The 15,646-nt window shown below is 32.9% G+C and overlaps 1 protein-coding gene across 1 annotated transcript; it reads right to left on the bottom strand.

Moving 5' to 3' along the window:
- Positions 1-12,152: 12,152 nt before the first annotated feature.
- Positions 12,153-14,439, bottom strand: LOC112282260 (gibberellin 2-beta-dioxygenase 8). Its single transcript, XM_024519676.3, has 5 exons — positions 13,914-14,439; positions 13,324-13,476; positions 13,090-13,163; positions 12,668-12,992; positions 12,153-12,546 (listed from the first exon to the last, which is right to left on the bottom strand). The coding sequence occupies exons 1-5, from the start codon at positions 14,247-14,249 to the stop codon at positions 12,262-12,264; spliced, it is 1,173 nt and encodes a 390-aa protein (XP_024375444.1). The 5' UTR covers positions 14,250-14,439; the 3' UTR covers positions 12,153-12,261.
- Between the last annotated feature and the right edge of the window lie 1,207 nt (positions 14,440-15,646).

Raw genomic sequence — 15,646 nt, 5'->3', positions numbered from 1 at the left:
CGATGAGTAGACAATTCTTTCAACATTGGTTGAGTTTACATACAATAATTCAGTACATTCTTTTATTCAACAAACACTTTTCTTTCTCAACTATGATTATCATCCACAAGTTAATACTTTTGACTTTTCAAAAGTTGATAATCTTAATGCAAAAGATTTGACAAATTGTTTCTTAGAATTATACGCAATAATGAAGCTCAAGAATGAAAAAAATTAATACAAATGCCTATAACAAGAAATAACTAAAATTCAATGTAGGTGACAAAGAATAGATACTCTAATACAATATCAAGACTATTGTCAAGGACATGAATCTCAAGAAATAAAAATCTTTAATACATTCATGTATCACTAAAAAGAATTAGAAATTCATTCAAAATTGATATAATATAAAATTAGATATAATATTATATTTTTTGTCTATAAAATAGCTAAGGCTTCTAAATCTAACAAAATTAAGACTTTGTGACTTTTTGGTCCTAAATAAACTTCTATTATAAAATAAGGTAAGGAATTTGAAGAAAGAATAGGACTTTTACTAGGAGTTACAGAAGATTCTAACCACACAGTTTCTATTGTAGTTGAAAAAACTTGTTTTTCAGCACATCATCTTTTTTAGCAACCATGCTTTTTATTTTGTAGTTGCATTATTTCTTTGGACAATATTGAGTAGTGTATTTAGCTTTTCTATAATATAAGCATAAGCCCTCTTCATATCATCAAGTCTTTTCTTACTCAGTGATGGATTAAAAATATACCATATCAATTTGTATTGATTTTGGCCTCGATGAATAAGTTTCTAAAAACTTAGGACTTGCCATTATTATTTTATTTTTTCTTCTCTAGCCAAATCTTTATTCTTGATGTCTTTCAAATGATTGATTGTCATATATAATGGCTTGAGTAATAAATTATTCCAAAGATTTTACCTTTGGTATTTTCAGTAATAAATCTTTAACATTATCCTTGAAGTCATCAAAATTGATTGATAAGGACTTTGTCATTCTAGTCCACATTGCAAGCTAAATTTTTAAATTCAGCAGCATATATGGTAGTTGATCATGATTCTTACCATAAAGATAAGAGCTTGGTCTTTGCTACTTTTTCTCAATCATTTTTTTCAAATGTGGCTATAAACAATTTTTAGGAATGAATTCAAATCATAAAAGAGTTGAAAATCTTTTTCTATTAAAAGTACAAATCAAAAGAGAGCACTTCTTGATAGAAGTACGCCTATGAATTTGACTTGAATAATCCATCGAGATATTAGAAGGGATGCAACTTTAGATAGAACTTGACTTATTACAGAAGTCCTTTAAATTTTGATCTTATTCCATAAAACTTCTTAGGCATACTAATTCTTGTCCAAATCATACTTGTAGAAGCAAAATTCTTTGGATTTGGTTGCAAGATCGATCTACTTACTTCTTTTAAGTGTACAATTTCTTATTGTAGATTCTAAACTTTTTTTATAGGCATAGGCATAGTACCTCCATGATTCATGTTGAAAATACATGAAATTTCTACTCTTAGAGTATTGACAAGCTCATGAAGATTTGCAATAGTTGCAAATCTATTCTCACTTTTGCTGAGAGTAGCATCCATAATCTTTTTTTCTATAAACAACTCAAATAAGTTCAAAAAGTTAAATTAGAGGAGGATATTCTACAACTTCTAATACCAAATGAAATTTTTCACAAAGTGTCATGAATTTAGAATATTGACTGGAAATCTAAACAAGAAACTTAAGAAGAATCGATAAGAACTAGATTAATCAGATGAGTACAAGAACAATATTAGAAAGGTAAGCTAGAGCTCCAAGAGATGTATTGTCAAGACTGAGGATCCCGTCAATCTCGGCTCCTATATATACTATAAACTAGAAAGCTTTTGGAGTAGCTTCCACAAACTAGGAAGCTTCTCAAGCAGCTTCTACAAGTTAAAAAGCTTCTCAAGCACCTTCCACAAACTACAAAGCTTCTCTAGAACCTTTTAGAATCTTCTACAACTTTTTAGTGTATATCCTTGACATCACCTCCCCTTTTAGCTTTGAAGTCTCCAAGAACTACTCCTATTGTGAGTCAGTACCAACGTAAGAAGTTAAAAATTTGTCGCACAATGTCTGCAATATATTCCAATTGTTGTTCGTGCCACAAGTAGTTCATTGGTCCTTGTAACCAATGATAGTATCCTACGCCTTCGATTTTTGACCACGCATGAACTTTCATGTCTTTATTGTGAAAATGCCTTACAAACACTGCTTTGGAAAGATCACCGTAGGCAGGTTCTACCTCAAACACAATCACTAGCGACTTGTTATTAGGTATCCTCTGTCGTCTTTGTGGTACCGATGGTTCTTCATCTCCGGGTCGTCTTCGTGAGATACTTGGTTGAGAAGACATAATTGGTATGTTATCTATCTCTTGGCTATTCATATCACATCAAAAAATATAAGCACTAAACATGGAAGAATGGACTCAGGTTACAGATTTATAGTCTCTAATTATGCGTTATAAAGGTTCCTTCTCCCTCTTCTGTGTAAGGCCGAGGATTAAGAGACTTCAAGGAGAAGGAACTTCACTGAAAAACTTTCATCGTACAGGTTTAGGTTTCTGAGGATAGCATCGATGAAACTATTGTACCTTTTGCGACGCATTGATAAGATTTTCCACTTGTTCTCATGAGTGCTCATTGATATCATAGCCGCTTCAATGCACTAGGTACTCCAATTCTCCCACTTACATTGTAAATCTAGTACCTTTTCTATCTCGTATTCCTCGTAATTCTCAATTTTAATAGTAGGTGGCAGACATTGTATTCTTCTAGAAAAAGACGACTCTCGATAAGGCTCCAACAAAGAAATATGTAAGACTAGATGTACCTTCATAGCAGCCACTAATCTCAAATGGTATGCCATTGGATTGATTTGCTTGTGGATGATAAATGGTTCTAATCTCCAATAGTCCAACTTATCAAATGGCCACTTGGTTTTAATATTTCGTCAAAGCAGACATACTTTATCTCTAATTTTGAAAGTAGGTACCTGATTCCAAAATTTATCTGCAAACGCCTTGTAAGCTTCTTGTGCGGTTTACAATTGAAGCTTCAATGTAGTTTGAAGCTCTAATAGTTGTTTTACAAATCCTTTAGGTGTTGAGTTGTTATTGGTTGATAGACTCAACAAATCAAGCTTCGGATGATATCCATAGTTGGAAAAGAATGGTGTTTGTTGAGTTGATGCATGAAGGGTGTTGTTATATGCAAACTCAGCTAACAATAGATATGCAGTCCAATCATCTTGCTGATAGTTGATGCTGCATCGTAAATACTGCTCCAAAGTTTGATTCACCCATTCCGTTCGGTCGTCAGTTTGAAGTTAGAAAGCCAAAGAAAGATTGATATCCACCTTCAATACTTCAAAGAGAGATCTCTAGAACTTTGATATGAATTAGGTTCCTCGATCCAATACGATATCATTTAGTAAACCATGATATCGATACACACTATCAAGAAAGAGCCTTGTTGTGTCTTTGCTTGGCGATGTTTTCTTGCAACGAAAAAAGTGTGCCATCTTTCTAAGCCGATCTACTACAACAAAGATGTTGTCAAATGAATTTGATGGCGGCAAGTCTGTAATGAAGTCTATGGAAACTGAAGACCATGGCCGACATGGAATAGGCAATAGCTGAAGAAGACCATAAGGACAATGCTGAGGATTCTTGGATCTTGAACAAATGTCACAAGAGAGGACAAAATCCTTGACATCCTTCTTTATTTGGGGCCACAAAAAATCTTGAGAAATAAGTTCGAATGTCTTATTAAATCCAAAATGTCTCGTAGTTGAAAAGTCATGTCGAGATTGGAGAACTCGGAGTCATGCTGGTCTCTTTGGAATATACAATTACTCCTCAAAGTATAAAAGATCTCCTTCCACCTTGAACTTATTATTATTGACTTATTACATGATATCAAGGGCTACAGAATCTCCAATAATTACAGTACGTACTTGGTTGAGGAAGTCAGCATCAATTGGCACTATAGCAAAATAAAGCCTGAATTATTTTGACTTAAACAATGTTATACAATTTTGATCCAACGCTGCTTCTCCAGCCTTTGGCGCTAAATACGATCTCCTTAATAATGCATCAAATAATCCTTGTTGCTTCTCAGAACGTTATCGTTATTGAAGTAATAACAAAGTCAAACTTGGATAGCAACAGATTCCATCGAGCTTGATAATGATTCAAAACCCGAGTCGACATGAAGTACTCCAAATTCTTGTGATCCATGTATATAGTCACCAGATGTGTAGCTCCTTCAAGAAAGTGATGCCACTCTTGGAAATAATCTACTATCGCAAGAAGTTCTTTATCGTAGATCTTATAGTTGATCTTAGCAGTAGAAAACTTTTAAGAGTAGAACGCAACCGGATGAAGCTTCTTGTCTGCACCTATCTGCGAAAGTATAACTCCGATAGCAAAATCTGAAGCATCAGTCTCCAAATAGAAGGCCTTTGTAAAGTCCGAATGTACCAAGATTGGAGCCATAGTAAATGCTGTCTTAAGATCTGGAAATACTTTTTTTGCTAGAGGTCCCCATTCGAGCTTGTCTTTACATGTCAACCAAGTGAGCGGAGCAGCAACTTGAAAATAAATCTTGATAAAGATCCGATAGAAGTTTAGAAAGCCAAGAAAGCATTGTACATATTTAATCGTCTTTGGAACTTCCCATGATACAACTTCTTCTACCTTCTTAAGGACCATCTTCAAACCTTTCGTAGTTGCAATGAATCTCAAAAATTCCATCTCAGTTTGGTTAAACAAGCACTTGTCTAATTTGGCGTAAAGTCCTCGCTCGCGAAGTTTTTCAAGGACCAGAAAAATGTGTTTCTCATGCTCTTATACGTTCTTGGAAAATATCAGAATATCATCTAGATAGATGACAACAAAATCGTCAAGGTGCTCCTAAAAGATGTCATTCATCATATGTTAAAAGACCGTTGGAGCATTGATAAGACCAAAAGGCATGACATTATATTCAAAATAGCCATACCTTGTACAAAAAGTTGTCTTCCATTCATGTCCTTCTTTAATTCACACGAGGTTGTAAGCTCCCCTTAGATCAATCTTTATAAAGATCTTTGCATGTCCAAGTTGCTCTACAAGACTTGATATCAAGGGTAATAGATAACGATTCTTCTTTGTCACCTTATTGAGATCTCGATAATCCACGCACATCTGCAGCGAGCCATCTTTCTTCTTCACAAATAAGATTAGTGCCCTAGCTGGCAACTTCGAATGACAAATGAAATTCTTGGCTAGATTCTCATCAATATATTTTCGCAACTCCGCTAACTCTGTCTGCGATAAATTGTAGATTGGGCCAAAAGGTGGTTGTGCTCCTTTCTGTAAGTCTATGGTACAATCGTATGGTCGATGCTCCGGTAGCATGTCAACATTCTTTTTTTGAAATACGTCTTCAAAATCCTTATATTGCTCCAGTATACTTATTGTTGAAATCTTCTCTTTGCTAGTTGGAATCGCATAAATGACAAACGGTGTGCCTTCTTTAGAAGATATTACAAACGCTCTTGCTCTAAAAAATAAGGGTTTTTTGATTTGAGATCTTCTAATAAGCTTACTCTCGAAATGTTCTATAGAAAATGTCATCCTTCTTAACCTCCAATCTATGGATGGATTATGCATTTTTAACCAAAAAAGACCAAGAATAACAGGATTTGATGGGGTTCTAATAATATTAAAAATAATATAATTACTATAGTCTTTAAACGTCACTTCTATAGGTTTTGATTCATGGATGATACTACCAGACAATAAAGATCGTCCATCTATTACTTCTATGTGAATGTATTTAGGTTTTTGTACTAGGAGAATCTCGTGACGTTTACCAAATTCTTCATCTAAAAAGTAAGTAGATGCTCTTGAATCTAATAATGCTAAGGTTTTTAGTTTCTTAGGGCCAAAAGATAAAAAAATGGTAAAATAATGGACAAGCTGAGTAGAAAGAGAGGAACATGATTGTTGTTGTAGTATTGAATTGTGTAGCTGCATGGTCCCTTTTGTGGCTGGGCATCCTCATTTTCTTGAACAAATGTGCCTCTGGTCTTGACAATGCGTCGATTTTACTTCTTTGGATAGTGTCCAGCTCTGTGGCCTTCTTCACCATAATACAAGCACAGTGCTTCCTCCATATGCTATTTTTTTTCTTCTAGAGTTAGAGATTTGACACGTACCGTGTCAATTTGAAGGTCTTCCATCTTTGAATGTGAATTTAGGCTGCTTGCTAACATAGTTGGAGCGTGGTGAGCCATATGTTGTCTTAAGCATTCGTCTTGATGACGTTGGAATAGGCAATTATCACACTTCACAGCTTGGTTAATGGCTTCATTGAGCATTCGCGGATCGGGAAGAAATAATAAAAAATCCTTCACGTTATCTCTCAAGCCCCAATAAAATTGATTCATCAAAGTTTCATCGTTCCAGTTGATGTCGCATACTAATTATCTGAAATCTGATGTGTAGACTGACGCAAAGCATGCCCCTTGTTGTAGTGACCATATCTTTGTTGTAGCCCATCGCACCTTATCATTTTTGCCAAATGCTTCCGCAAACACCTCCAAAAAAGTTTTGAAGTTGTTCAAAATTAATGATCCTTTCTCAAACAATGGACCAAATCATGATAGAGCTTGCCCAATGAGCAAAGTTCCAACTAGTCCTACACGTGAGACCTCTATCCGATAACATTCGGACTATAAAGTTGTTATCAATCTAATTTGATTGACAAAATCTTGAAACTTGGAATGCATACTATCAAACTTATCTGGAAGGCTAATTTGGGGCTCTTTTCGTTGTAAGACCAACGATCTTTGTTGAACTAGAGGCAAAGCTGCTTCTCTTAGTGCTGAAGCTTGAGGCTAGTGAATCTTCGATTGCGCCATCCCGGATGCTCCATCATCATGAAGTCTTGCAATGATTCCTTCAATCTCTACAGTTCTCTGTGATAACGTATCAAGAGCATTCATAATGGCATCCAACTTGGACTTTGAACTTTCAATCATACTAATATCTTGACCTCCGACCATTCTAAAAGAAGAAAAGAAATAATTCTACAAGAAGGCAATATTGGTTTAGAGGAAGGTACTCCGTAACCTCAAAATATCTTAAAACCTTTAAGAAGAAGGATAATCCACTCTCTCCAAGAAAGATAAGACTCCAATATTATAATAGAAGAAATATCAATTTAGAAGAAGGTAATTTGCAACTTCTAAAATGCCAGCACCTTTAAGCAAAGGGATAATCCACACTCTAACAAGAAAGAACTAGCTCTGATATGAAAGATGAATGCAGTCTCGACAAATTGTCACCAATTTAGAATACTGGTTGGAAATCTAAACAAGAAACTCAAGAAGAATTGACAAGAACTAGATTAATCACATGAGTACAAGAACAATATTAGAGAAGTGAACTAGAGCTCTAAGAGATATATTGTCGAGACTGAGGATCCTCTCAATCTCGGCTCCTATATATACTTCAAACTAGAAAGCTTCTCAAGTAGTTTCTATAAACTAAGAAGCTTCTTAAGCAACTTCTACAAGTTTGGAAGCTTCTCAAGTAGCTTCCACAATCTATGAAGCTTCTCAAGTAGCTTCCATGAGCTAAGAAGCTTCTCAAGCAGCTTCCACAAACTACAAAGCTTCTCTAGAACCTCTAGAATCTTCTACAACTTCTTAGTGTATGTCCTTGATACAAAGAGGGATAATCTACTTTCTTTAAGGAAAAGATCAATGCTAGAAAATAAGATTTTTTGTTTATAAGTGGATAGTCTATAACCTTCAAAATACAACAATAGAAGTAAAATAATCCACTCACTTTTAAAATAAGATAGAAATAATAAATTAGCACTCTTGTCAAACTATCAAGAATATGAATCTTAAAGAAAGAAAATCATTAATACAATCATGTATCACTAAAAAGAATTAGAAAATCAATCAAAGATGATATATTTTTGAACTAGAATGACTATTGCCTAAGACAAAAAAAACTAGAAAGTCTTGAAATAAGACTAAGGATTAGAAAGGCATTGACAAGAGTGAAGATGGCTTTCCTTTTGTCTCCATATATATTCTTAACTAGGAACTATATGAAAATATCCTATAAGACCTCTAAAACGTGTTGACTTTCTAAGACACGTATCTTAACTTGTAAGGCAAGTTTCTTCTATGTGTACCACATAGTTAGCTTCTTTCATAAGCTATCAATACGTTGTTAACTTATTGATCAAGTTTTTAATCTACTAATCAACTACAAACATATGTAAAGTCAAAATAACATCTATGAAGCTTCTAAGAAGCTTCTTTAGAAGGTATTATGAAATTAACCTACTTTTATCTATTCTTATGTACTCATATAGGTATTCTCTAAAGTACCAATGTATATCTGTGGCATTTTGCCTACAATAATTTGAAACATTCTTTCATTCAATAAACACCTTTCTTTACTAATTATAGTTATTATCAACGATTTGATATTTTTTACTTTTAAAAAGTTGATAATCCTATGGCAAAAGATTTGGCAAATTATTTGTCACAGCTACATGTAATAATATAGGCGCAATTAAAAAGAACTCAAGAACAACAAAAAATTAATGCAGATACCTATTGTAAGGAACAACTATAATTCAATGTAAAAAACAAGATATGATTACTTTATCGCATTAACAAGACTATTTCTCTTTATGAAAAGTTGGTCTATTATAGGCTTGGACCTTTTCTTATTTATAAATAAGTAAATCCTATTGCTTATGAATTATATCTATCGGAGTCTATGAAGATCTACCATGTATTTTACGTGTCTCTTTTTGAACCATATAAGATAGTGAATATCTCGATGTCATGATGTAACATGATTAATAGATGAAAGGGATGAAGAATCTATTATATTATTAAAGATATTACTTCAAATATTATAACAAATTATCTTAAAAAATAAATATTAGGATTTTTAAGATCTTTAGCAATCTACTATTTGGACTGAAATAAAGTTTGTATATGAAAGTAATAGATTTAATTTGCTATAAATTTTTGAGATTTGAAAACAATTAAATGATTTAATAAGAAGATATTGGCACTAAAAATTTAATATTTAGATTGAAATAGGAGGCCGGCCAACACTCGAGTGGATTTTAGGATTTTTCTTCTATTTGGTAAATGAATTATCTTCAAAAAATTTATAATTTTTGCTAACTTAATTGTTAAAAGGCATGTAAATTTTTAAGCAAGATCAATGGTTCAATTGATAGATATTGAGGTTTTAAATTATACTAGGATTAGATTAAGTAGGATTAGAATTTGATTTAGGATTTGATTTAGGATTCGATTTAGGATTTAGGATTTGTCTAAGATTTGGTTTAAGAATTAGGATTTTTCTAAGATTTAATTTAGAATTTAAGAATTGTTAGGATTTGGTTTAGGATTTAGAATTTTTCTAGGATTTGATTTATGATTTAATTTAGGATTTAGGATTTGATTTAGAGTTTAAGTGTTTGTCTAGGATTTGATTTAAGACTTGATTTAAGATTTAAGATTTATCTAGGATTTGATTTAGGATTTAAGATTTATCTAGAATTTAATTAAATTATATTAAGGTTTCAACTAGGATTAAATTAAAACTTAGTTGAGATTTATTTAAGATATATTTGTGATTATTCAAATATTTTTAAGATTTCTTAAGGTTTATTGTGAATTTTCTTTTAACTCTTTTAAGATTTCTTATTGTTTATTTTATAATTTTTTTAAAGTTTCTTTTTAATTTGATTAAATCTTCTTTAATATTATTAAGATTTAATTAGAATTTATTTAATATTATATTATATTTAAGATTTTCTTATTAAAATTTCTATTCTACCTTCTACAATCAAGTGCCTCGTGCATTTTCGAGCAAGACTTCATATAATACTTCCCAATGTTTGGTGATTTTATTAGAAGTAGTAACAACTCCTGATGGTATTGAAAATGTTTTATTTGAAGGAAGTTACAAAGGCCTCAAGAACAATTAAATAATAGGATGGTCTTCTTATCCTTGTATGGGACACTATCAATGGGTGAGAAGACCTATCAACCATCTTCAAAGAAAATAAAGATCAGAGTATGTGGCAATTATAATCTTGAATTACTTCAATATATGAAGACCACTAGTCATAGAACTCGTCCCTAAAAGGAGATGTAATATCACATATATACATAAATATATTAATAAATACTTATATGATTAAGTAGAAATAGATAAAAGAAGATAAAAATTCGTTAATTTCACAATACCTTTTAGAGAAGCTTCATAAAAGCTTCAAAGACGTTGCTTTGACTTTATATATGATTATAGTTGATTGATATATTAGAAACTTAGTCAACAAATAAACCACGAATTAGTACTTGAAGAACAATCTAATTATATGGCGTATATATAGAAAACTTATCTTGTAAGTTAAGATACATGTCTTGCAAAGTCAACACATTTTAGAGGTCTTATAGAACATTGCCACATAGCTCCTAATTAAAGGTATGTATAGAGGCAAGAGTGAAGCCTTCTTCACTCTTGTCAATACTTTTCTAGATTTTAGTCTTGTTTCAAGACTTTCTAATCTTCTTGTTTTTAGCAATAGCCATTCTAATTCAATATTATATCATCTTTGATTTAATTTCTATAAGACTATAATTTTTTTTTAAAACCATATTTTAAAATAATTAAAATAATTAATAATTATTTATATATTTATATATTTATATATTTATATATTTATATATTTATATATTTATATATTTATATATTTATATATTTATATATTTATATATTTATATATTTATATATTTATATATTTATATATTTATATATTTATATATTTATATATTTATATATTTATATATTTATATATTTATATATTTATATATTTATATATTTATATATTTATATATTTATATATTTATATATTTATATATTTATATATTTATATATTTATATATTTATATATTTATATATTTTTATATTTATATATTTTTATATATATTTAATTATTTATATATTTTTATATTTATATATTTTTATATATATTTAATTATTTATATTTATATTTATATATTTAAATTTATATAATTATAATTATAATTATAAAAATAAAGATATAAATTAACATATTGATTCTTATAATTAAAAAAAATATGTTTCTTGTATAGTCTCTTCTTATTTTATATTATGTCTAAAAGCCAATGTTTTCAATGAAGGACTTTTTCATTGTAAGCAAGAGATATTGATAAGGCTTTTCCACTCTAGCCTTTCAAAATGGATTTTTAGGTATATTGTGTCTTTTATTTCTATCATAATATATTACTAAGTTTTTTTTTAAAATAGACTGATTAAATTGATTAATATCTATGATATTTTTATATAATATATAATAATAATAATAAAAACCATTTATATATATATATATATATATATATAAATTAACTGATTTTTTATTTGTAAGACCTCATATTCTAATCAAAAGTACTTCTAATCTTTGTAATCTTTTAATTTTAATGTATTTTTAGTAGAAAGTTATTTTTTTACAATATCATCTATTTTCATTTTAATGAATTAAAAAGTAAATTATTAAAATCCACCAAAAAAATTAGAAAATTTTACACTTACAAAAATAAAAAATAAAAAATTATAAATTATTATATTTTAATGTTTTTTTAGTAATATTCTCAATAAAGATATTTTACACATAATGATCTTAATGGAGTTGTCTTAAATTAACCAGAATGATTGTAACGAAATATTTTGCACAAACTATATTTTACTAGAATAGTACAAAAATGTATCAACATTATTTTAGAGTTGGTAGAGCATTACTGAGGTGCTTAAAGCCTATAAATAAAATTAAAATCTTTCCAATGGGGAATTCAATGGAGCCAATGTCGCTATGAAACAGATTGCATATGTGCGCGTCTGTTTTATCCCTTTTTCTCTTTTGGTTTTTTCCTTGAATTTTTCTATACATTACATGCATATCATGTTTCCTACATGGGATAGTTCAAGGAGAAGGAATCCATACTAATAGACTTTAGTTTAAAATACTGAATTGAATGAATCAAGTGCTTTGGAATGGGCAACTACATATTGATCGACTACGAGTATCGATCATTCGCATTTTGATATTAGATTCTCTGGAAGTTATGGTTACAGTCTGGATCAGAATTACACACTACCTGCGGAACATTTTCTTCCTGGCTGTTGCAGTGACCCCAGGTTGGATGCGAAGGAACTTTATGCCGTCATCGGGAACTTGGTGCTCTGTGAGGATTGCTCTGTATTCATTCACAGTGAAGGGTCTGTACAATAGCGGGCGGTCCTCTGTGATGAGCTCAGGTGGTACACTGAGAGGCGCCGCGTTATCAACCCCGTAAAAATATATAGTGGAATACCGAGACCTCGTAGTGTTTAGCGCCACTCGGTGCACTGCGCTGTGCAGAATGCCGTTCGTAATTGCCTGCAAACAATTGAACGTAACTACCGATTAGCCACATACTACTGGATTCAAACCTCGCAGAACGATAGCTAATAAGAGCTAGACTTGGAGAACGGGGACTTGTGGAGTGGATGTAGCTTACCATGAAGGTGTCGCCAAGGTTGACCACTAATGTAGAATCATCCGGTCGAATTCCGATCCACTTTCCATTTCTGAGCACCTGCAAACCTCCAACGTCGTCTTGATACAGAATTGACAGCATTTGAGGATCAGTATGGCTTGGTATTCCAAACACTTTGGATGGGTCAGGACAAGCGGGGTAGTGATTCACACGCGCATTGCAAATGGCGTCTGGTGTTTCAAGTTTGGTGTAGGTGTTGGGGGGAAGACCGAGGCCCTCCGTCAAACACTCCACAATCAGCCGAGAGAGCTCTCGCATTGAGCTGTAGTAGCGCGTCAAAGCCGACCTGCTTTTCAGAAAAACTCATAGATTAGTACCACGTAATGTTTTACAACATCCCTCACTGCTAATCTATCTCATCGGTATCATCATGAAGTGCTCACATGAACTCGTCTGCGAACTTTGGGTTATCACTCCATACGAGTGCCACCATCTTCCGGATTGCCTCCTCTTGTACCTGCATTGCAGATAAGGTAGACAACAAGTTCAGACGGTTTGAGATCGTCGCAGCACTGGCAATGTCTCTTGTATTGAGACCCCTAGATGTAGACATGTTCAGCCTTAATTAGACTATGACACACTAGAACAATTCGTCAACGTCAGCAGGTTGAGCTTACTTTCATGTGAAGACTTTCTAGCCACCATTTGTTCTTCCAGCTGACAGGAGATCCACCTATGTATCCGAATACGAAGTTTACCGCTTTCACTTGCAGTTTCTTCTCCATGGGCAGCGCAAAGAACTTCTTCACATTCTGCTCCACTTTCTTTACCTGTCAATAGAGCCGAAGCGATAGGCTTTCACCATATTCAAAACTTTAATACACATATCTGTGTGTCGGATACATGATAGTTGTTTGACTGATTCTTCTGTGCTGATTACACTACCCCCCTCGTCCTGACCCATCCAAAGCGTTTGGAATACCAAGCCACACTGATCGAAGCCAAATGGTTGAACTCTATGCTTATAGATTTGGCCGACAAGTCTTTTTACTGCTCCTCAGTTCTTCTGAAGAAATTCGCTGAATCTAAAACTAGGATTTTAACTCTATTATGTAACGCTACACCACTTCCGAGAAGGATATTTCTATAACTCTGGTTCGATGCTATCAGGTTTTCAGGCAGCGAAAGATGATTACTCTTGAAAAGTATCAGAATCGAAAGACACACTAAAGATGTTCAGTTGGAAGTATGGATGTGGGAAATATACCGTTTCCAAAGCAACGCCGTGGTTGCGAATCTTAAAGAACCCCCACGTTTTGGCAGCTTCCAGCATCCGTGCAAGGTTCACATACCGGGCATCCTTATCGTTTCCAAGCAGCGCTTGTAAGTCAATGATAGGAAGCACTTCGTCCTGCTCAAAGACATCGTAAGGCAATGTGGGCTTATCCTCTCCGGAAACCTCAAAATCCTTCAGCGACAGCTTCTTGTCCCACAGAGCTTGCATTGTGTAGGTAGGAATTGTGGCCGTCTCAACTTCGGGCTCTTTCATCACTATGTCGGCGTCAACGCAGTCCTCAGTTCGGTTCATCTCCGATACCCCCATCGAAAATCCTCAAGCACTAACTAATTCACAAGTTTCATCACCAGTCGAGCAATCAGACCACAATCTAGTTTCCCTGAGAGTATAAAAAAAGAAGATATAACACAATTCCAGCCCTTGAGAACTCAATCAATCAACCACAACGACTGTCCTTGGCAGTTCCTCTCCACTCTAAAAGCACACTTGACGAGTAAAATAAAACACAACGATCACTATTTGGTTTTCATCCCATGTAGGCTCTGCCGATAGAGCTACTTTAAATATGTATTCTAAAGCCATGCTGGCATGAGACAAAATTTCCAAGGCCATTCTACGGACCGTTTTGGACTATTCAGAAACGAGGACAAAACTCCGTGGAAGGACTTGGAAGAGCAGAATCCACAGACAAAATTTAGGAACTGTTTTGCTCGACTCAGCGCTACTGACAAAACATTATGGTTTATCGAAATATCCGACATTTGTTTATTCTTTCACGAACCAAAAATACGCTAGTGCCCAGGCTTTACCTCACTTGCTTCTAATTGCGGAAGCTGCTGAACGAAGCCTTCGATTCCGCTTCTTTCTACTTGGAGTTAATAATGCCACATACCACATATTTTTGGCAACATTCCAATAAGTATGAAATTGACGCGCAGTAAATCATGCAATTTCTCGAAGTGCCTCTTGGATTCTCTAGAAACTCTCCACAAGGTTGCAAAGCATACCTACCTCGTGGACTGTGCGAATGGATTCGTCGAATAAGTTGCCAAACCTCTGTTAAGGACAAAAAGCAAACAGACCCAGCTTGTTTAACTTGAAACTCAGAAAACTTCTTCGACGAAAAAAAAAGTGAAGGGGAAAATGATGTGCGCAAGCAGTGGGCACAACCTACAATGGTTCATCGAAGTCAATTTTCAATGCACCGTCGCGGAGGTTTAGGAACAACAAAATTATTAATATAATTATTGATTCATATTATTTATAGAACCTATAAATTTGTAGGTTTAGGGACAACTATAATTATCACAATAATTATTGATTCATGGTATTTATAGAAAAAATAAAGATAAATTTAACCACAAAAATCAAAATTTGGTGATTGGTTATTTTCCAGGGAACAATTCTTAAAATAGAATTAAACACAACCTCTAGGAACTTCTACTAGATTTTTTTTAAAAAAAACTAAAAGATTTAAATACATTTAAGCAATGATATACAAGATTTGATGCAAGAGTCATTTAGGATTTATTAATATTAAACACATTCAAATTATTTTAGATCCCAACATGGATTATGTTAAAAGGCTATGAAAAGAACTTGATAATATTATAGTGTAAGTAGCCATCAACATTCAACTAACATTGGGAGAAGTATTTGATAACACAAAAAAATCATGAGAGCTAAATTTGATTTCAAATATA

This window comes from Physcomitrium patens, chromosome 5 (genome assembly GCF_059467195.1).
Source record: "Physcomitrium patens ecotype Gransden chromosome 5, ASM5946719v1, whole genome shotgun sequence".
Lineage (NCBI taxonomy): Eukaryota > Viridiplantae > Streptophyta > Bryopsida > Funariales > Funariaceae > Physcomitrium > Physcomitrium patens.
This window is presented reverse-complemented; position numbering and strand designations above follow the sequence as displayed.